Genomic DNA, 22639 nt, shown 5'->3' with positions numbered 1-22639 from the left:
GGAAAGAAAGAAAGCAACATAGAGAGACAGACGGAGAAGAAAGAGAAACGTGACCTGTCTCTCTCCTTCGCGTAAGATCAAAGAACACAGAAGAGGATTGAAGACGACGACCCGACGACACCTCAAGAGATAGAGAGGCATATCGAAGGTACACAGATGGACAGGTTGACATAAACACACGACCTGACCAGGTAGATGGACTGAACGGTAGATAGATAGATGGATAGAGGAGGAAATGAACACGTCCCTGACGGCTTATTTGTCTACAGCACACTAGGTGACTAGACCGATATCTCGACGTGTGCCTATGTACACATGAAACCAACACCGATAAACCAAGCCGAAGAAGAGGAGTCATATTCCGAGAAGAAAAAGAAGAGAGAGAAACGGCCGAGCAAAGAGCGTGGAAGGGACGAGAACTCACTTGTGACTTCTTGTAAGGTGATGACATAGACATCGTATCCCGCCCTGATCCAATCTCGTAAAGGCTGTTGTCCGGTTTTGAGTTTCCTGAAGAGATGTTGCTTGTTTGCGCCCGTCACAGCAGGAGAGATATCGTCTTCATCTTCTTCACCCTCTCCTGTACCTGCGCCTTCTTCTCCTTCAAAGAACGGATCCTGATCCTCGAAATCGCTTTCATCGAAGAATGTGCTTGCCCCGGGTCCACCTGTATGGGTGCTCACAGACGTCGAGCTAGACTGTAGACTTTGGCCACCTACTGCTGATCCTTGACGTCCTTGAGATGACTTCCTCATCTTCCGCATGTAGATTTCTTTAGCCGTCTTGCAGTATCTCTCTTCACTTGTCTGGCACTGTCTCTTCAGTGCATCAAGGTAGTCATCTCCAAACTGTTGATACTCCGTATTCCTAAAGAAAGAGAGATAGAAGGAAAGAGAAGACAACAACGACTTACATAAAGAAAGCAAGCGGGAACGGATGGATGGACGCAGTGAGCGAAAAAAGAAGAGAAGGACAATCGAGATATGACAACGTGCTCTCATCGGATAGGTCCCTTCACTGAAAGACACAAGCCTTAGGATGCTGCCCTCGTTTGACGTCTCCTTTTTCTTCATGGTGTTTCCTGTCGAGATCATTCAATAGCTATCTAGGATGTACACTCACACACGGTTGTCAACTTAACTTGATGTCTTCTTCCTGTATACTCAGCTCTACCCACTGGTATGAAGTGACGTAGCACAGACCGTATAGAGTAGAGAGGGAGGGAGGGAAAGAGAGGCCGTAGCTATATTTGGTATGACTCAATTACCACACATGGATCGTAGATAAGCAGAGAAGTGTTTCTGCACTTGTGTTGCCTTTCAAGGGCTTTCGCCATTTTTATACCATGTTCCCATGAAGATGCGAATAGGCTTGGCTGTTTTGTCACGATTATCTTCTCCAGCTTTCGGTTTGATGGTTGCTTGTATCACTTCAACCACAGGTTCATAATCGATCACATCTGTTTCTTCAACTTCTTGGTGTCCCCCAGGAGAAGGAAGTCGAGAAGATCTCGCCGATGATCTCTTGGAGTTCTGGATAGGAGAAGGATGAAGCCTCGAAGAATCACGTTGAGAGTGACGAGCAGCTGAGTAGATACTCTCACGGGTCGAGTCTCCGTATCCCATATCATTCAGATGAGCATACTGACTATAGTAGGGAGGATACTGGACAAGACAGCAATTGAGGAAATCGAAGAAATTGTATGATTTCTCGCATAGAACGACGCCACATCCTTCTGCTGAGAGACAATCGACACTCCCTGCAACAAAGGGGGTGACAATTCGACACTCCCATCGTACACCAGGATCTTCCGATGATGGTGATGTAGATGACAAATCGTTGATCATAGGCTGAGACTGAGATTGAGAACGACGAGGAGATATCGCCTGAAGAGCAGAAGAAGAAGAATAATCGTGTGACCGTTGTCCTTGTCGCCAGTTCTGTTGTTCCCCCACCGCCGATGTGGATGACTGTGTCCGATTCAGATTCTCTCTTCTTCCTCTGATAGTTGTTCTTTGCTTTTGCAAGGAGCCGTTCTTACCATCTTCCTCACCGTCGTCATTGAGCTTCTTTCCTTTCTTATCCGCCGTTCTAGAATCATCCGGAAAGACAGCGTCAATAATGAAGTTCGTTAGACCACACTCTGGCAAAGATGAAGAAGAAGAAGAATGACTGTATAGCAATCCTCGTGAATCACCATCATGGTGAGAGTGACGAACAGGGGATGAATGATTCTTCTTCTTCTTGGATGTCGTCGTCCCATCTGTTCTTTCTTTTCTTCTACATCCCTTTGGACCATCACCTGTGGTCACTCCGCCTCTATCTGTGCTACCTCTTGTACTTTCATCCTCTTCTTCTTGGTCACTGCGAGCCCCAGGGCGACGTTGACTATGATGATGCTGTTGACGGCGGAGTCGACGTTCTCGAGCCTTACTGTGTGACATGTGAGAAGTCGCTTTATCCGTCTCGGTGATCTTCTTCTTCTTCTCCTTTTCCGTCCCCTTATCCTCCTCTTGGTGAGAGTGACGGCCTCGACTCTGCTTCGTTGCATGAAGAGAATCGAAAAGAAACACCGGTTTGATGAGCTCTTCCTTTGGCGGGCTTGTCTCTTCTTCTCGAAGCCAGAAAGATCTCACGGTCGACAAAAGGTCACTGTGAGGAGAAAGCTGTCTGTTATCACTATGGAAAGCTAACCTACAAGGAACAAGAGATGAGGAAGGTGCATGCGAAGAAGAAGAAGGAAGACGAGGAGATTTCGCTATAGAAGACCAAGAAGGACAAGCAGATGACTTCTCACGAGTCTTCTCTATATCGTTCCTCCTGTAACTACGACTACTAGGGTAGAGGAGAGGATTAGTGTTGATATCAGGGATTGACGCTTCACGTTGTGTAAGTAAAGGTGACGATGATCGAAAGGACATCGCTGGAGAGAGAGAAGAAGACCCAGACATAGCAACAGAGCAAGAAGAAGAAGAGGATGGTGATGAAGAGATGCCAGAGAAACGATCGAAGGTCTCCTCTCTTTGATTCGCCAAAGGGTGATGGTCTTTTTGATCTTCTTCTTCTGCCCGAAGGAGGAAATTTCTCCTTCTGTTAGTAGTAAGCGTCGTCATAGGTAATGAGGAAGAGGAAGGTAACCGCTGATTCTCAGCAACAGGAGAAGCATCACAAGAGGAAGAATTCGATGAACTAGGAGTTAACGATGATACCGAAGTCGTCGCATCACCTCCCCTATCGAAGTCATCTCCGGGGGTTTGCTTCTTGGTCTTCTTGTCACGAGAACTACTATGTGACGAGGAGGAGGACGACGAGGCGGAGCAGGACAGATCGAAGGTCTCGACTTCTCCATTTGACAAGAAAGCCTGGGATTGAGCTACTCCTTTTGCCGTGCTACTCATAGAGAGAGGCGATGCTGTTGCCCTATCTTCGTGGTGCTCGCAGTGTTCTTCTTTCTCTTCATCTGAATGTGACGCGCAAGAATCCTCCTTCTTCTCCTTAGGTGTACATACATCAGTATCAGCTGCCTCAGAGTACAAATTCAAGCTCGTTAAGTCTCCTTTCGGTTTAGACAAGATTTCACCTTCACGTCCTTCATTCGAAGTCCCCGTTGTCTTTAGCTTGGCCGCTGCCCCCATCCCTTCACACGTTTCCCCCCTCACAACAGCGTCACTTTCATCCTCCTCAGTATCATGCCCATCTTCGTACATATATACAACGTTTAGAGAAGTAGCAGAAGAATCCAAGGATGAAGATGAGGCTAGAGACAAAGAAGAAGACAGAGAGAGAGGCGAAGAGCAGAATGAAGAAGAGGGAGATGAGGACGACCGAATCGAAGGAGAGGGGACCGACATTGTTGTAGACATCCGTCTTCGATGAAAAACAAAAGAAACGTTTCAGAAAGAAAGTCTTTCGGTCTCCTCGCCAGCATCAACTAGATAAGAACAACACGAAGTTCTCTTCTGTCCAGATTCAGTCTTCTTTTTCTTATCCACTGACTACTCCAAGGAGAAAACCAAATTCCGACATATCTCCATCTTCTTCGGTGACAGAAAAGCAGACAAGATACGATTCGCCATATATCTTATGTGGTGTACGTACACGTCGAAACAAAGAAGGAGAGACCGAGAAAGAGCGGAACAGATGTGAAGTGTCTTATGTGCCGTTAAAGCAGATACAGGATGGCAGCTACGGCGAGATGTGTTGGATGAGAAGCTGCTTCCTCTCCAAGAAATCTTTTCACCTTGGCCAAACAGAAGAAAAAGCAGACGTCTAGTGATGTCATGCACAGGTGCTCACCAAAAAAGAGAAGACAAAGATGTCTATGTAGAAGACAAAAATCATGGACAGAAAGAGAAAGAACACGGACCTCACCAACAGACACATGCCCACGGGGGTGGTGACAAATGTATGAATGCACGGATGAAAGAATGAACGGAAGAGAGAGGGCGGAAACCTCATGGAGTTCTGAGGAGAACACGGTCTCTTCTTAAGAGAACTTCCAAACTAAAGTCCGAAAGTCTCCTCCTCAGCACAGAGTGAAGACAGAGAAGGAGAGGGAGCGGGTACGGCGACTGGCCGGAAGGAATGCACGGGGGAAAGGTCTAAGAAGTCACCACTCCCAGGTATATATACACCGCCCTGGAAGCTGTTGAGTTGCTATACTGAGTCACCTTCATGTAACACACAGAGAAGCATACAGAAGGAAGAAGACCTCATCCGTCTGTACCTCAAAGTGAAGAAGGAGAAGTCGGCGAGAAAAGAAGAAGAGAGAGAGAAATGCCTTATATGGGGAAACTCCTCAGTCTCGTCCTTTCTCCAAAAGATACCCGTCAACACGGTCCCTGTGAAGAGTCACTTTCGTTGTTCTTCAATAATGCGAACTACCATCATGGAGAGGCGAGATAAGTAACTAAGGAATGTGAGAAATCTCGCAAACCGTGAGGCGGAGAAGAAGGAGGACGATGACAACGATGATAATGATGAGAGACACACAGACACTATCTGACAAGACAAGGGCAAATGAGCTCCACGAACTAGAATCCTTCACCGAGTGGAATTCTCTGAAATGAAGAGAGACGTCCTCATGGTGGTGTCTACGTGCTCTTCTATTCGACCTGGTAGAAATCCATAAAAATGTACGTAATAAGTAAGTGCACCCGAGATAGTAATACTGATACACGACCTGCCCGATGGAGTGCGACGTGGCACTTAGGACGGGTGTACGAGATCGGAAATCGACTCAAGTGTATGTACACTCCAAGGAACGACGACAACTCCGACAGAAAAACAAAGACAGCCCCACGGGTACCCCCCCTCCGGACCCCAGAAGGGAAGTACGAGTCCTTCAACAAGTATCGATACCGCTCCCTTCTGGGACAGAAGTTCTCGAGAAGAAGTGCTTGAGTAAGACCTTCTCTTGGAACAGCCAGGGAACCCCACACGGCCGTTCGTTCCTGTTGCTAACGTCGTCTTCTAAATTTCAGAGATGATGGTACTAAACAATCAACTGGCAATCCGGTCTGGCGGGTGCGAGAAGAATGAGAAGATAGCTAAGAAGGAGGCCAAAAGAGGAAGCCCAGTAGACGCGTAGCACGAGGGCGTACCCCTCAGTTTCGGGCCTACACCCGCCAAGCATACTTACTTAGTATCCCCCTTTGGCACACGAGCCCACCCCGGTGCTCTACTGCTTTCTGAAAGCTCACGCAAACTTCTTTAATCATCGTTATGATGCTCAAGGCAGAGGACGATAAAATCACCCCTTATTCTCCTCTCACTAGACTAGCAACCTAAAAAAAACGTCCGCCCGGGTGAGAGGTAGAGAAAGTTCGAGAAACGAACTGTTTTGTCTGCGAAACGACCAAGCGTGGAGGCTAGCGAGCTGTCGTCCGTCATTTCACTGGCAACAAATTGAGATGATAGTGATTCTTTAAAGTGAAGCGAAGTCCGCCCGCCGGTCATGGGGTCCGATTCTATGCACGCCTGCGCAGGAAGAAGCGCTAGAAAACTAGGACTGCTTCCTCCGGTCTAAGCTCTGTTGAATGTTTAAAGAAAAAATGAAGCCGGGAGTCGTGCCATGCAAAAAAATCCTCGGGGACCGACGAGAATTTTGGTCCTAACCGAAGGAAAGAGAACGACTGGCTTCCCTGCTCGTGTAACAATCGAAGCTGTCGATCGCTGGTAAGGACGAGGGAGGCAACCGCTGGGCGCGCAAAGTATTGCTTGACTGCCTGAAAAGACGAAGGCGAGGCAGCTAGCAAGACACGAAAAGAAACAATTGAGTCAATTCACACGAGAAAAAAAGGCAGGTTCCTTCATCGTGTCCCTGTTTCGAAAGAAATCAGCAACCAGAAGGCCGCCAGGAGCACAGCGGGAAAGGGACGTCAGCCCTTTTCCGAGGGCAGGACGAGGTGCAGAACGAAAATAAAAGAAACATGGAAAAACTCTCAGAAAGACCGTTGAAAAGTCAACCTGGGTAGAATGAGGACTCGTTCGCTAGGGTGGGAAAGTGAGAAGGAAGGAACTCTGCTTGCAGCACCTGTACCCGAAGGGAAAAAGCCGCTCAGAAACCTGGTAGCTGCAGCAGTTGTATGCTGTTCCTGGAGAGAGGAGTGCCAGCTGTGGTGTGTTGATGCAAACTGACCGACAGCTCCTTACTTGTCTGTTAACAGTTTCCAATCCAGATGAAAGGGGAAACTTTTTCCAGTAAAATGCAACCTAATTCTACACAGAATTCGTAGAAGAAACTAGAACTCCCCATACTTTTTTCAACGCTAGGACCACATGCCGCTATGTGCCCACCCAGCTACTGCTTGCATCAGGTGTGATGCAAACTGCGCTACCACATCGTTCTCGCCGGGTTCCGATCCTCTCCTTACCGATACTCCCCGTGCTTTACTGGCTATCTTCATTCGACTATATCGAAACTGAGACCCAGCTCGACTCATCAACAGAAACTACCGAAGTTTCGTATTTCAGAAATAGCTACTCCTGTGTTCATCTGCCTTCAATCGTTTCGTATTGTTGGCCTGCACGTCTACCAGTGTACGTGCTACCGACCGCCCCTCTTCAACCGTGCGACACTTCCGCTCCGCCACCTCTCATCAGCAAACCACCGAGACTAACCAACCAAATCTTCGCTCTACGATCCGCACGTGCCTCAGTCACCGTGTTGCCCTTTGCCGTCATTGTGCCTCGCTCCGCTCCTGCGGAGTAACGCCTTAACTCGACAGTTGCAACGAAGCGCGGACACGGGCTAAGTCAACAAAGCTTTTCTTGCTGACGGGAGGAGTTCCTGCTCCCACTTTGTACAACGCCTTCTGCATCTTTAAGTACTGGAAACGAATGGTTAGTGAACTGTTTCACGTCACCGTTTCCTTCACTACCTAAAAACACTCCTTACTCCACCTGTGGCCGCAGCCGCACTCACATCCCTTTCCGCTACTTTTTACACGCTTATACTATTACAACCGCTACTACCAAAGGACGAAAGACAACCGCCCACGCGACGGCTGCCGAGCAAGTGAAAAAACGTGTGATACAGTGCTCAAGAAAGTACCACAGCCTATGCACAGAAACACACAACTCTATGAACAAACCGCATCGGCGCCTGCCGCTTTCCCTCAGACGTTATGTCGAGTTCCTGTGGTTCGGATACTCGGTCCACGTCCTAACTGAATAACGAGACGCCCCTCCCGCGGCTCTCACGGCTTATTTTCATCCGCCACTTGTCAAACTACGGAGAACCTGATATTCCGAACGATATACAGCTTTGACTGTTTGTCTCGATTGACAACTTCCCGCTTCACCCGTCTACGGACTCACTGAAAAAACGGCGAACCGCCGACTGCACCGAGATGGTGATACACACAGTCTAGGAACTAGGAGGCACGACTCCTCACGGGACTACGGTCCTACACTTACACCCCTCTACCCTCTACCCTTGCATATCCCTGGAATATTCCGGGCGTGTTGAAATTGCTAAAATGGCCAACCCCTCCGTAAAAACATCCAACAGTCTGACCCAGAGGAGGCAGAAATGGAAAACGCTGCGTCCACCAATCGACCGAAAAAACAACACCAACGATGTGGATGAACCTTTGCACAACACTATCACATAATCACTAACTTAAAGTGCACGACTGAGGAGACGTGACTGCGGCACAAAAACCACTACTACACAATAACTGCAAAAAATAAACGTCTGATACTCAAACACACTCGCCTTTGTTGTGTCTGTGTGACACGGGAGGGCTGCCCTGACACAACCGTTGCGCGCGCTGCGTCGGCTGTTCTGCGCAGTCTGTCGACTGTCCAACAACCTACGCACAACAGTGAATATCTCCCGCGAGCGATACAAAGGCATCACTCTTGCTCCCCTCTAAACTTCCGCGAGGCACCTACCTGGATAAACGAGCCCAAACCTCAGCACGATAGTGGTGCCAGTCACAACAGAAACCCACGCCTACCCAAGACAGCTCTTGCAGACACACACGCATTCAACACCAAGCCCCCCCCCTCCCCCACATGGAGCTCCACTTATCACGCCTGCTTCGAGAAGTCGGCTCTCGTGCATCGGCGCATTCAGTGACGCGCTGCCGCGGAGACATCTTGGCTGTCCGCAGATCCATCGGCTATCAGGCTAACAACCAGTGCTAATGCCTCGAGCTGTTGCTGCGACGTATTGGAAACAACAGAACTCGCCCGGCCGCTCCTGAGGTCTTCATTCTGGTTGCTGCTGCCTCTGCATTCTTCTTCTGCTTCTACGTGGAGACTGGTGCTCGAACGAGTCGTCGCCGTTACTACACCGGTATGCACTTTTGACTCGCTCCCGCCTCCGACTTCCAGGCTGAACGGCATGTCCTCGCTCTGCGACGATGCATTTCCGATAGTGCTCCTTTCGCCCGAGAATTCTTCTACACTTAATGCAGCTACCGATTCTGAGAGTGTCTTCAGCACCTGCTCACTGATATATGGGTAAAACCCGGTCGGCGCCCTCGGCTCGATCTCAGGTACTACAGACGGAGCTCTACCGTATGAGGACGTGGTTTGTCCGAAGTCGTTTTGCATGTACAGTCCCGGCGGGGGGACGAATGTAAGGGAAGTCTCTTTAGCCTGAACTGCCGCGGGATCCTGAGAACTGCTGGGAGGCATGGCTAACGCGCGCCAACCTGCCTGCAACCGTGACTCATCGTCAGTGAGGCTTCCATCCCTCGTTATGGTTGCCGTCGTAGAACCTCCTGGCAAAGTATCGCTGCCACCGCTGTTCTCCCTGCCAAAACTCCGGAAACCGTCGGCGAGACCGGAACTTGTTGCTGAAGTTGTGGACAAGTCACTGACCTCGTCACTAGCTCTCCCTCCGAAGCCGGTATGAGACCAGGTACCACCGGCCGACAAGGACTCATATCGCATGGGCCTTACAACGGTTGATGACCCCGTAAGAAGGCATTCTAGTCCTGGAGATAGCACATCAAATCCAACCTCCCTCTCGCTACCGTGCAATCTTCCTTGCCGCTCCGGCTGTCGAACCAGGTCTATCTGATCCCCTGCATACCCACCGCTGCCCGCATGGCTCGTGTGCAACGTAGCATCCATTCGATCCGAGTGCCGACTATCCGCTGCGCTCGCACGCCACCAGTCGCTCATTGCCGCCTGGCGACTTGCGTAAGTTTCCAGGGCTTGACCACCGAACCCATTCTCCTCTTCCTCTTTAAATGGATCGCCTGCAACTCTCAGAACCCCATGATGATACGCCTGTGTTTTGTTACCTGCCATCACCGCTGACGATGGCAGCGCTCCCCCTGTGCTCTTCGTGCTGGTCTTCGCAGTCTGGTTCCTCTTGCGCTCCAAATGAGGAGGCAGCCTGGACACACCGTGCGAAACAGGATACTGTGTCTTCATGAACACCACTCCAAAAAGGCGAAAATGCTGCTCCGCTTTTGATTTCCATTAGGCTGAATGCACTAACAGCAGCAACCTCTCTGCCTCTTCCTCAAATACCCGAAACGCGGGAAAAGACAAACCAGATTCATACACCCGAAACCCGGTATACCAATACCCGTCCCAATACATGTTACCATCGGACAGGCGCCGTCAGACCTCGGGCGCATTGCCCGGCCTTTCTAGGTACCAGAGTATGAGCTATATTTTACCAACACGGCTCGGAACGGCCAGCCCCACTTCATGACGCTTGACCGACACAGTCACGCTTTCTGTTCCTTAACTACTTTCCTCGGCTTACCTTTCCGGTCTCAGATCCGCTTCACCGTGTGCGTGCCGACAACTGCTACCGCTGTAACAGGCTCCCTGCTTCCAGTACTTGCATATTGTTGTCTTGTACACGCCTTCCGTCGACTGTAGCTCGTTCTCTCCATGAGCGAAATTGCAGTCTTCGTTTTCACACCTACCCTTGAGCCAGTACTTGCACAGGGATGTCTTGCGCAGTTCGAGTTTCTTCTGGAGCTCCTCCATGTTGTGCGCATAGTTGCACCTCTCGGCATTGTTGCAAACGCCCGTTCTCAAGAACGACGTACACATGAGATTCCTGAAAGCGTAACAAGCGAGAATCGCACAAAACCTCAGTACCCCAACGGAGTAACGTGTCGGCTATGGAGGCAAGACTGCATAAAAACCTGCATCTGTCAATCAGGGCGCTTGTCCGCTCCGCCGACTACTATCCTTCGAGCAGTTTGCTGCCGCCCTTAACACCCCAGGAGCCGACACACGATCTACATACCTGCGTGGAATAACAGGCTTCTTCTGCACTCCGTCCTGCCCTTGCTTTTGCAGCTGCAACAGAGCAACCAGTGCTGTTTGTAACGCCAGCGCGCTGTCGTTCAGAAGCAGATTTGGCAAACAGCCACCGCCGGGATGACTTGGTTGGCCCCCAACGCTAGTCGCACTTTGTAACTCCGCTCGACGCTGATCATCTTGTCCCCTCTTCTGAGAGTTCTGATGAGCCCCCTGAGTCCCGCTGCCACTTCCGCGGCCGTTTCGTCGATCAGCCCCGCCTTTCACTGAATCTGCTGTCGCCCAGCTACGAATAACCTCGACACTCGACTTCTTCCCACCGCTGCCAGAAGTCGCAGCACTATTTCCGCCTGAACTGCTATCGAAATGCCGCAGTGACGCACAGCTTCTCGACTCCTCGAAGCCAGGCGTCCCCTTTTTGTTGCCTCCACCATTGCCGGTCTTCCTGTTCCACGGATAAGCGCTTCGAGAATGAACAAAACTACCTTCCGACTTCGTTGCTCGACACAGGCGCTGTTCACGCTCAGAACCCCTGAAGTTCGCTGCGTCGCCCTCACCTTTGCTAGTATCACTTTCGGCCAGCGACTTGCGACCGCTGAGTGGAGGAAAGTCTGAAGCCCCAACCCCTGTCCCCTGAGAAACACGCGAATCCCCTCCAGTCCCGGAAACTGATTCTTCCATTCCAAGGACAGACCACAGAAACGCAAGCCTGCTACCCTCCTCGTCTGTGTCACCGCTAGGCACGCGTACTTTTTCGTGGGTGTCAGAAACACAGGAACTGCCTCGAGCTGGTGACACAGATGCTGGTAACTCCTCCAAGGCGCCAGTGCCCTTCACAGAGGACACACGCTCCGTCCCTAACGAGTCCAGCGGATCCGTTTTGGTCGCCATTATCAGGAGTGAGAGGATCAACAGATAAAAAAAAACGATGTAACAAGCTGTCAGAAGTACCCGTGAAACAGCCACCGACCCAAAACAAAGTCTACAAAAGTAACCGAGCTGGCACGTGATACATGTAACTGGATCACCCCAACCTTGGACACAGACTACATGTATCTAAACTTCACGAACAGAAACCCTACGACCGAACAGGAACAAACTAACTACGATGACCTCTAACTGAAAACGCTTCACGCTTCACACTGTTGAATGCAACGCATCAATTTTATCCCTGCGGACTTAAGTGATGATGAACCACGACCGCGGACTAATGCAACGAAGTCTACTTAGATGGCCAGTTATGAGCAGACCAGATTGTACACACACGGTCTGCTCAGGCTGTTGCACAACTGTGCTTACAGGGTAGGGTGCCTCGAAATCCTGAGAGTGGACGCACCCGGAGCAGTACTGGTGCCTTTGCATGAACTACATGAGGAAAAAGCAGAACGCCCTTGGTTCTTCGCTATTTTCTCGACTTCAACAAAACCAAGCTAAACTGTATACACACTGTTTCCCCAGAGCCTGCGCGGCCTACGTCAGCACCGGTCCGGACTTTGAAAGACCTCTACAACTGTTCTAAATCGAACTTCCCACAGAGAAACAGAAGGCAGGCAACTCAAAAAACACTACATCTGGGCACGCACCAGACTGTCCGGTACCCCGGTCCCCAGTCGCAAAAGACGGGATAAGAAGGTACGCCCACTCGTACAAAAAGCTCAGCGCGGACGGAGAATCCAGACACGGGAAGCACCTGAGACGTTCAGTACGTGTCGAGTGCGTCGCCGGCCTTCAGTGACGGACAGAAATAGCCAAAATCTCAAAGAACAGGACTCAAAAATAAGCGCAACTTTTCAAACTGGCCAATTGAACCACACAGTTCTACACAACGCCCACCTAGAGGAATAAGAGACGCGAAGTAATACGGCAATTTCGCCGCAAATAAATGACTTGCTGACGATAGCGGAGTATAAAACGCGTGCACCCCACGTCGTGAATCACGGACAGCAAACAACAGCCCACACTACTCTACGAAACGAAACCAACGGGCAAAGACCAATGGTTCCAACTCTCAGAAACCAGTCTCCTTTCTCAATCTGAAATAAAATGTTCCAACTGTCGGGGGTGTGAACTACACCCGGCCAAACAGCAACGGATGAGGTAACGCTGCCCCTGTCGGATTCGAGACGAGATCAACTCCGCAGGCCGACAGACCGGCGGCCACGATAACCGGTGATGACCGCGGCTCCGCTAACAGACCACCGGCGTACCCGGCTAACGGCCACAGGTCTGTACGGACGGACGGACCATTGTGACCGGCGGACACCCTGGACCGGCGACTGCTCCTCTTACGGTCAATGCCCGTGGACGTGTGGCTTCACGATTTCTACCGGGCTGGCCAATGGTGTCTTCAGCCTCGCGTCTCTTTAGGCGCGTTGCACAGGGTCCTCAGGATTCTTCCAAATCATATCCCTCGAGGGCACTCTCCAGAGCTGCGTAGCGACACAGCGCACGAAAGGACGCGTGGTGCGGTGAACGGAGCGTGAACCCAGGAGGGGTTCAAGGTGCTTCTTTTTGGCTGTTCTGTGTTCTTGGAGGAAAAACGCGTTACTAACGTTCAGGTCGGACTGCGTAGTTATGTTAGTGTTAACGCTGGCGGAGCGTGGGGACGCACCGCACAGAGGAGAGGAGCGCTTCTCTACATGTACACGACAGGTCTGGCGAAGCTGACAGCACCCATTTTTGCGAGATTCTCGCATAAGTGGACGTGGTGAGGAGCTGCCATTCGAGGCCACTGCAAGGATACAGCTGAGACAGTCTGCCAGTCGGGCACATGTGTAACGTCACTTGCTCCGGCCTCCTAGGGTGTCCAGCCGGGTGTTAGGTACGGGTTCGTGGACGAAGTAGCCCGCTGCAGATATTCTCGGCAGCTTGATTTTGGTGTTGTAGAACCAGTGGGATGGAGATTCAAGGAAAAAAGTTGTCCGGAGCTGTTTTTTCCTTGGATGATATAAGCTCGATACGAACTTGCTGAGGTCCTTTCTCAGAGTGGCAGCCGGCTGCCGGGGAGCTTGCCAGAGTCTGGTGGATCAGGCGGTCATACTACGGAGGTGTGAGCCGGTCGGCGGTTGGATCTGTGGTGGGAATGGTTGCTGCTGCAAGTCCGTTAAAGTAGGCAAGAACACGTATGCCTTTCGAGCCGCAGATGGCCCGGGTGAACTGTCTACCCCCTTATGATTCAAATTCACATTGAGCCCACTGCGCACGGAACGCGGGAGGGAGATTATGTGACTACGAGCCGAACAGGAGCATCGTGGTGTTTGTATGTGGAAAATAGTGTCGGACCATAGGGCAGAGGTGTCGAAGAAAGTCTAGTTCACAATCGCGGTCACAAGTACTTCCTGGCCCCCGCCAGCTGGACCAGCCGTCACAGGGCATGGCTTTCGTAGGAGCGAGGCAGCAGTGAATGTACGCGCAACATACCCTTGCTGGTCGTTCCTTTCGCTTCAAGGAGAAGCGGATCACAGGAACAACCTATGCATATACATTCCCGGGCACGAAGCTGTCTCCTCCAGCGATCGGGATACAGAGGAAATGTCTAGAAACAGGATTTCCAAATCTCCACTGCGCTGTCTCTGAAGCCGGCAGCTCTTCTGTGCGTTAAACCTGCATTCGCTCCTCCTACTGAAAACGCGAGACCACGTGTAATACCTTCAGTGAGTCCGGGCACCCGCGACTGAACATAGGGTTAACACGGCGATACCCCTCAAAAATCCTTCCTCTTCTCAGATAGAGGGACCATAGTATTGCGGTCAATAAGATGAGAGTGTCTCTTCCAAGTAGAGACGTTACTCAGCACTTTCAGGTAACGGTCGACATTTGCTTGGTTCGCGTTCTATCCTTGAGTCTTTGAAGCTTGATTTTTTTTCCGGAAGCATCAGTCATCGTCCTGCGCCAGAATCTTTCCTCTGCCTCAGTCCATCAACCAACGTGGGCCTCCCGACTCAACGAGTCTATAGTAGACGTAGCCTCACTCGCGGAAGTAACACACCACCCAAAGGGTTTCACTCTTCCTCTCATATCCTCCGTCTCATCTAAAAGAGACGCCTAGGCTCAGTCATCACTCCGGATGAAAAGCGGTCGTTTTCATTTTGAGCGAAACCACCTTACAAAAGTACCACCAAGAAACACACTGTGTGTGCTGTGTTGTATTCTCATACTGGGATGAGTTTGAGCACGAAGACAGAGAAGGAAGAGAGACATCCAGTCTCCCTCTACCTTCCCGTCTCACACTATCTTAAACGTACTTACGTATCCTGCATGTACTTACGTACATAAAGAGGAGACGAAAGCTTATTGTCTTCTTCATCCGTGCACCATCCACCCGAGCGTGTTAGAAGAATGTTTTCGAAAGAAAGACACGAGACAGGGGCATCACCGCATCGTCAGGCGTGTGTCTTCATTGTCACAGCGATGTGGTGTCCTTTCAGAAGTGGAGCTAACTTCGCCTACCCCCTACGCATCTATACATCAGACCCTCGGATAGATAGATAGATAAATCAATACGTAGGTCGATGGATTGGTGGATCAGTCAATAGACAAGCAAGAGAAGACAACCATCCTCCGGTCCCTCGTTGTCTTGTTGGACACCTTCTTCTAGTCTGTAAGCGCCAACAAAGAACTGTGTAGGACACTTTGCCGTCTCTAAGAAACGCATATGAAAATCACGTCTCTCCACTTCGTTGACAAATTTCCATGTTCTTTTTTCCACTCAAAGAAAACGCACGAGTAGACAAACGCAACAAGACTTTCTCACCGGCTATACATAGTAGCACAGGGAAATGCATGCACTACACATACATATACGTATCGTTTTTGACGTCACATAGCAACAAAGAAGGACTTGATGGTCTTCTTCTCAGTGATATTTTGCAGATGCGTAGCCCACCGATCCCCAGTGGTGGCGAAGCAAGTAAAGAAGACTTCAGATCGACAAGTGTGTGTAGGCAGAAAAGAACCCCCAGGGGCTTTCTGTTTTCGTTGGCGAAGAGGAAAAAGACGGTGAATAAGGGACGAAGACGCTTGTGTTTCCTGGAAGTCTTCATCGTCCTTCTTCTTACTATCAAGGAGCCGTTGTCGTCGTTCTTCAAGGTCCTCTCACCTCTTCAGCCGACAACTTTAACGAAACGCAAGAGACGATGAATCAGAACGAAAACAATGGCAAGAGATAGAAAGACAATAGTCGCCGCAAGGAGAGTTTTATTGAGAAGTGAACGACGAAGCATAACCATTAAAAGAGAACGGGATTCTTGAACTTCTCCATAGCTCTTCTGCGCCTGCATGGATTGTAGAAGATTGCGTCCCACAGACAAAGAAAACGAATTGAGAAAATAAGATAGCTTGCATGGTCATCAACCTGGGTGTCCTGTACGACTCTAGTGCTTGGGCACTCCATCTCTCTATATAGACACACGGAGCGAAGTCGGCGTAATCATCGTCTGCTTTTCTACCACCAACAAAGAAGGCTGTATACATGTATACGAAGGAGAGGCGACTATCGCGCAGCAGTCCAACCTCTCTTCATACAGTGTAATTCTCGCACATTAGCTGTATAAAAGCAGATAGAGAGAATGAGCCTGTTTCTACCCGACCTTGTATATTCTCGTCAGGGACACTTCTGCACAGAAGAAAGACCATGTATTCTCATGGATGAAGATGAAGTTGTGCTATCTAGATACAATCTCGAGATGCTATCAATCTTTCTTCATATGGGAATGAGAGCCTCCCGTCACGAGTAGCTAATACTCAACGTTAACTTGACCTCGTGGGCCTAGAAAACGTGTGATGTCATGATTCTTCCTTCCAGGCTTTATCTGTCTAGACAGCGTGGATGTGTGTTTGACCCTATTTCGGCTCAATTCCTCACACCGGACCTCTTTAGTCGTCGCTTCTATACATGTGTATTCTTGTACACCTCCGACTGACTCCACGTATCTATCTGTCTATATATATATATGGATATCAATATATATGTGTCGAGTAAAGATCTCTGCAGCCGTCTCAACTATCACTCTCACGTAAGCACTACCACACCTTTCTTCCCTTCCGTCCATCCATCCATCCCAATGGGAACCTGTCATTCATCCTCTGAACTGTTCAGAAGCTGAATTCTTCTTCTTGTTGTTCTCTCTTTCACTAGATGCCTGGTGGAAACAACGCGTTCTTTGAGACTCATCTTCTAGGAAGATAAACAAAGAGAGAAAGACACGATAGAAAATGCGCTTTCTTATCCAGGCTTCACTACACACACATTCTTCTCGGTACATTCATGCCCCCCTTAAGATACATACGTCTTCTTGATGTATCCTTCTTATCGATCCCTTACCAAAGTTCTAGAATTGAGAATCGATTCTCTTTGACTCCGTAGCTGCCCCATGACGGATAGCCCAACTTGCTCTGATTCTACTGCTAGCCGATTACTTTCTCCTAAGAGTTTTCCGCCAGCTTGATAAATGGCATGCACAGGATCTTCGAAATCATCGCGACCATCTCCTTCACTATCGAAGCCCCGACGTCCCCCTCCTCCTCCCCCACCACTCCCAGGAGTTGTCGATGCAGATGAAAGATCATATCTTCCTTCTCCTGAGTAATGCTGTACGACGATAGACAAGGAAAAGAAACACGAGGCAGGATGAAGAAACCAAAAGATATGCAGATCAAAGGGACGAAAGAAAGAAGATTTGAACTGATATATAAGAGCAAACGCTGATGGGAAAATGATCTATACAGGTATGCTGTTTGGCAGGCAAGAAAAGGAAAAAAGTACTTGAGGTAGATAGATAGACGGAGTATACTTGGACTTCTCTTACATCCCCGGCCCTATACGAAGACGAAGGAGGGAGAAGAAGCTGCTGATGTTGCCACTGCTGAACGAGACGAGAAAAGATTCCTCGACTTCTTTCATACTCTTCTTGATATCGCCGAACCTAAAGATAACGGAGACCACACAAATCTAAATTCATATCTTCGCACATCTACATATACAGAGAGAAAGGGGGGGACAGCGGGGCAGGAGTGAACACGGCACAGATACATAATAGAGACAGGGATGTGGGTACCTAGATTCTGCTATATCGATATGCACACGTAGAGGTATACGGCGGTATATACACACGAAAGAAAAAGCAATCCACCATAGATACAACGTGAAGAGCCTCGATGAATACAGCACAGAGCTAGAACGATTTGCAGAAGAGACGGATAAAGACGAGGAATCAAGGTATGTGAAAGAAATGCGAAGAGACAAGACTTAATGACTCGATCTCGGTCTTGTGTCTTCGGCTTTCTTCTACGTCAATATAATCTCTATACAACAGATGAAGTGTATATACATATACCCTCCTCCAGTACATATATGCACGATGTAAACACCATATCACAAAAAAAAAACCACATCTTTCCTCAGGCGGTGAAGGAACGCTTCATTTCCACTGTTCTTTCTACCGGTAAGACAACCTTTCTTGTAGGTACTCTAAAAGAAGTTCTCTGAGGTTCGTTGGCGACCCCGCAGGAGAGACGTGGGGAAAGACACCAGTGCAGTACAGGCGTGCATGCAACGAAAACGAAAGATATCAAAAGAAAAAGAGAAGAGAAGAAAATTCTCGGCCACGTGTGAAACACATGAGAGTCTTTGCGCCCGAGTATTAACTTTGGGGTTCAAGGTTGTGTGAAGATAGATCTATCTCGTCTTTGTAGAGAGGCCAGCGACACGATACAGACGAGGGACTAAAACAAAAGAGAGAGAAAGCATGAAGACGTTATTTGAGAAGGAAGGAAAGAAGAAAGAAAGAAAGATTCCCAGAAAGTGATGAAACGTACAACTGGAAGAAGAGCATGGGCGTTAGGTAATGTCCTTGCCTCTGCCTCCATCTGTCGTAGCTGTACATACACCGCAATCTCTTCACATGCACTTCACATTGTGGACTCACTCGGAAACCCTTCTCTCACTGTTGGAAAGAAACGAGAACGACTTCATATGGTTCAACAAGAAAGAGAGGTACCAAACAAGCAAAAAACAAACGAAAGAGAGGAACGGTTAGAACGAAAGAACAACTTCAAGCATCACCGTACACTCCTCTGGGCCAGCGGTGGACCTTAAAGATATAAACAACTACAGGCAATTGAATTCGATACTTTCACATAGCTCGCATGCATTCCATATTTCTCATTCACTTCACCAGATACACATCATCTAAAGAAAAGCTGCTATCGGCGAATCTTCTTCATCTACCTTTCTCTTTCTTTTGCTCCGAGGTCCTTCTTTTTCGGTCATAGAGCCGTAGCTAGGATCATAGGAAAGTGTTTTGCGTGTCTATGGGATAGAGAAACTGCTCTCTATCTCTCTCTGAGACGACAGGTCTTTCATCTATGTTACTCGTCTTTTCCTTTCCTTGCATCCTTCTATTCTTCGCATGTTTACGGGGAATGAAACGAAGCAAAGATGGATGCGCCTTAATATTGAATGATCTTCTCGATCTCAATCGAAAGATGCAGGGAGATGTATGTGACAAATATAGGCAAAAAGGGGAAGACATTTATGCGTGTAGTTGCATGCTCGGCTTCGTCCCAGAAACAAGATGAAACGACAGCATCTCTTTAACTTGGAGAAAGGTCCTTCCGGCGTAAGTCAATCGACTGCGAGATTCATTGATGTACGAACTTCTTTTCTTTTTCTAAACCTTAAACTCTACAACGACAGACGCGCAGACGCAGGATATGTACATGTACTTTGTTAAAGAACGTAGAGTCGATGATGCGCAAAGAGTTTGAGAGACATGTAGAGGTATGTACGTCCCAGTTGAGATACGAGGAACTGGGCAACCATGACATCTCTAGATGGAATTGTGTTTGTGTTGAAGTGTATGTACACCTCTCAAGAGCCATATATATCGTGGGAAGAAGCGTTCAAAAGTGAGAAGGGAGAGAGAACAAACCAACCTTACACAGATCTCTGCTGCATCACATGCTGATCGCCCTATTTCGATGTCTTCCGCAGACGCTGAAAAAGACACGAGAGACAGAAGATCAGAAGAGAACAACCTTCACAGATCTGTCGGTTCTTCTCGCTTCTCACTACGGAGATATACACCACACGGGCTAAGAAGAAGAAAACAAAGAACTCATTCTAAGAGGAGAGCTGAATCTAACCACGTCGAAAGGCCTTTCAGAAGAAGGAAGGGAGAGAAAGAAAGAGTGAAGGAAGTTTAGCTAGCCACTGAAGAGAGAGGCTTTTCCATCGATTTGCGCGTCAAGAAACTTGTTGTATTTCCCACCCAACGTACGGTACATGAAGAGAAAAGAAAAGAGAGAAAGGAACCCGGTGAACATGCATATACGCAGGTGTATCTGCCTCTGTATAGGCCCGTACATAAACAAATGAGAGAGACCTCAAGAGAAAAATTGATTCAAGAAGAGGAAGTAGTGACCGAGTTCTTGTCATATGCGTTATGTGGGTTGAGAAGACTGGAGGTCTTCCGTCGCAAAGGTCTGTTCCATAGATCAAGCTGCCGGGAAGATAGAGAAACGAAGTGTACATACACTTGAGCATCCCTACCTGAGAGACAACATGAGAGACTACACGGCGGTGTAACACGAAACACCAGAAAGGAATCTCTCTTCCAGAGAAGAAAAAGAGAACAATTTCTACGACATACCGCCTACTCCTGAATCTCCGCCTCCCCGGGATGAAGGCGAGATGGAAGAATGATTGAGAGAATCGATTGCTTGAAGAAGCGTGTCGTAATGTCGATGCCAGTCTGCCTCTTGGTCACGGAAGAAAGGAGATGAAGGGGGAGAGGAAACAGGGGGAGATGAGAAGGCTGGTGAAGGATCTAACATTGTTTCCTCTGCCGAAACACTCTTTCCTTTTCTTTCATGGGTCTGAGCAAAGCTCACAAGACGGTGAAGGCCGGGGCACAAGCGACGACGAAGCTTCCGAATGGATGCGCCCGCAAGACACAACTGTGAGAGAAAGAGAACAAAAAAAAGAAGACGGAGACTCGCATGAGATAACTGAAAACAGTAGTACGATTGGAACGAAGCGTTCCAAGGAGAAAGGCTAAAGGTCTCCAAATGGAAACCTTCACAAAGAAACGGTCGAAAGGGTGAAGGCAGAGAAGCCCGAGGAGAGACAACGAGAGAGAGGGACGGAAGGAAAACGAACGAGAGACAGATGCACGAGGACGAAGACCAGAAGGGAGAGTCAGACAGCTAGCTCTTCTTCGAAAACCAACGAAAAGGATAAGAGGACTAAAAAGCATCGGCTTCGCCAGGAGGGGGCTTTCCAAGGAGGGAAAAAGATAGGAGGTAAGACAGCGGATCTTTAGAATGGATGGAGGTCTCAACGCCAGCACGCCGGCCAAATCCACGGCAGACGGAAGAGACACCTCCTCAAAGACAGCAGCACTGATTCATGAAGACACGGATGGTAGCTTGGAGAAAGATAAGAACAAACGAGATAGGAGAGAGAGACAGAAGGACGTCAGTGGTTTGCTATCGAAGGCCGAATAAGGGGGAACAAAGAAAGACTCGTATGGAGACAAGGCCGAGGACAGTCAACGGCTAAAGAAAGAAAAGCTCTGCTCAAAAAGTCCTACTGAACGGACAGCAGTGAAGAGACTTCATCCGTCTGCTGCTTGGAAAAAGGGTAGGAGAGGCAGAAAGAGAGAAAGAAACAAGAAAGGCTCAAAAAAGACCTGGATTAAAGAAAGCTGTTCCTAAAGCTACTACATGCAGATGTCAGTTGTGTCATTCATTCGATTCTCTCATTTCGTCTGAAACCGGAGGACTTCTTTTCTACCACACTCAAGGTAAGTAATGAGTAGGCCGCTCTTCTCTCAATGGATGGATGACTTTCCATCCTGGTTCAAGCACCAGGAAAGAGCTACGTAAGGGTTCCGTACCACCAAGACCGGGAGCTGGTCTACAAGCACGCAGCCTGACCGAGAGAAGAATCGGCTCTACAGCAGAAGATAGGAGCAGCATCCACGAAGAAGCGGTTTAGTCATGTGATAGTAGAGGCTATTCTCTATAATTATTCACTTTACTGAATCAGTAATCTATTCGAGGTGGATCTGTTAAGTCACAGCACATCGAGACACTGATTAGTAGCCGATATCTGTGCATTCGCTACGTTCTTGACTTGTTCTTAATGTCTACTCTGTATGTCTACCTCTAAATTAGAAGCTTCAGAAGGAGTGTTCTCCTGATGCAGCGGATCCACTGAGATTATCTTCTTGTTCATCTTCTAGGCACTGGGGTAGACAGGTTTAGGGATGCAAAGAAACTCGCAGTTAGGCGGCTTCATGTCCCCAGGACCCGAAACACGGAAAGGCCTGTCTTTGTAGTATTGTCCCGTATGAGGCCTAAGACATAAAGATGCTCGAAAGCAAAGTCACTGTAAATCAGTCTTTTCGAGTGTCTATACGTCCGTGTATCCGATCACTCATGTGTGGCCGAGCACGTACGTTAAGGAGATCAATCAGTATGCGTACGTGTCCGTATGTTCACAGAGATAGGACGCCCATGGATGAGAACAGAGGAAAGCATACAAGGACCAGTGTGGCGGATATTCACGAATGAATATATGGACTTGTAAACTACAGTGGAGGTCCCTCCCTGTCAGTTATTGTGTATACATACGCTTCTGCACTAGGGTTGATAACCGTCTCCGTGTCTTCACGGAACCTTCCCCTCCATCGCGAGAAAATGCAGAGTGATATTCGTGACCGTGGTGATCCCTTGTACCTGCGTACAGAGACATCTTCTCGTGAATCTGCAGACTGCAATCTAAGTTTCCTTGGTCCTTTTTCCGACACGGGTACTGGGAGGCAGTATCTACGCCCCTTCTCATCTTCACAATGTGAACTTTTTCCACCGGTGAAAAGTGCTCAGCCCG

The 22639-nt window shown here is 48.8% G+C and overlaps 2 protein-coding genes across 2 annotated transcripts in view; both read right to left on the bottom strand.

Annotated features, from left to right (window-relative positions):
- CSUI_001771 (endonuclease exonuclease phosphatase family protein) overlaps positions 1-8409 on the bottom strand; it is a 15625-nt gene extending 7216 nt beyond the window's left edge. The window contains exons 1-2 of the mRNA XM_068061976.1: positions 1345-8409; positions 425-867 (exon numbers count right to left, since the gene is read on the bottom strand). Coding sequence (XP_067926041.1) covers positions 425-867; positions 1345-3863 — 2962 coding nt within the window. The 5' untranslated portion in view covers positions 3864-8409. The remainder of the gene's footprint in view (positions 1-424; positions 868-1344) is intronic.
- A 7068-nt stretch (positions 8410-15477) lies between these two features.
- CSUI_001770 (uncharacterized protein) lies at positions 15478-21574 on the bottom strand. The gene is made up of 6 exons (XM_068061975.1): positions 20397-21574; positions 19686-19741; positions 18562-18621; positions 17553-17669; positions 17069-17335; positions 15478-16019 (listed from the first exon to the last, which is right to left on the bottom strand). The coding sequence occupies exons 1-6, from the start codon at positions 20578-20580 to the stop codon at positions 15849-15851; spliced, it is 855 nt and encodes a 284-aa protein (XP_067926040.1). The 5' UTR covers positions 20581-21574; the 3' UTR covers positions 15478-15848.
- Between the last annotated feature and the right edge of the window lie 1065 nt (positions 21575-22639).

The sequence above is a fragment of the Cystoisospora suis genome (genome assembly GCF_002600585.1).
Source record: "Cystoisospora suis strain Wien I chromosome Unknown contig_708, whole genome shotgun sequence".
NCBI classification, from domain to species: Eukaryota; Apicomplexa; class Conoidasida; order Eucoccidiorida; family Sarcocystidae; genus Cystoisospora; species Cystoisospora suis.
This window is presented reverse-complemented; position numbering and strand designations above follow the sequence as displayed.

Excerpts from the sequence above, each read along its gene's own strand:
- CSUI_001770 (XM_068061975.1), bottom strand. The coding sequence starts at position 20,580 with ATGTTAGATCCTTCACCAGCCTTCTCATCTCCCCCTGTTTCCTCTCCC. Across the intron at positions 19,742-20,396 it reads CGGAGATTCAGGAGTAGGCG|CGTCTGCGGAAGACATCGAA; the intron begins GTATGTCGTAGA and ends TGTCTTTTTCAG. Across the intron at positions 18,622-19,685 it reads GTGATGCAGCAGAGATCTGT|CTACGACAGATGGAGGCAGA; the intron begins GTAAGGTTGGTT and ends GTGTATGTACAG.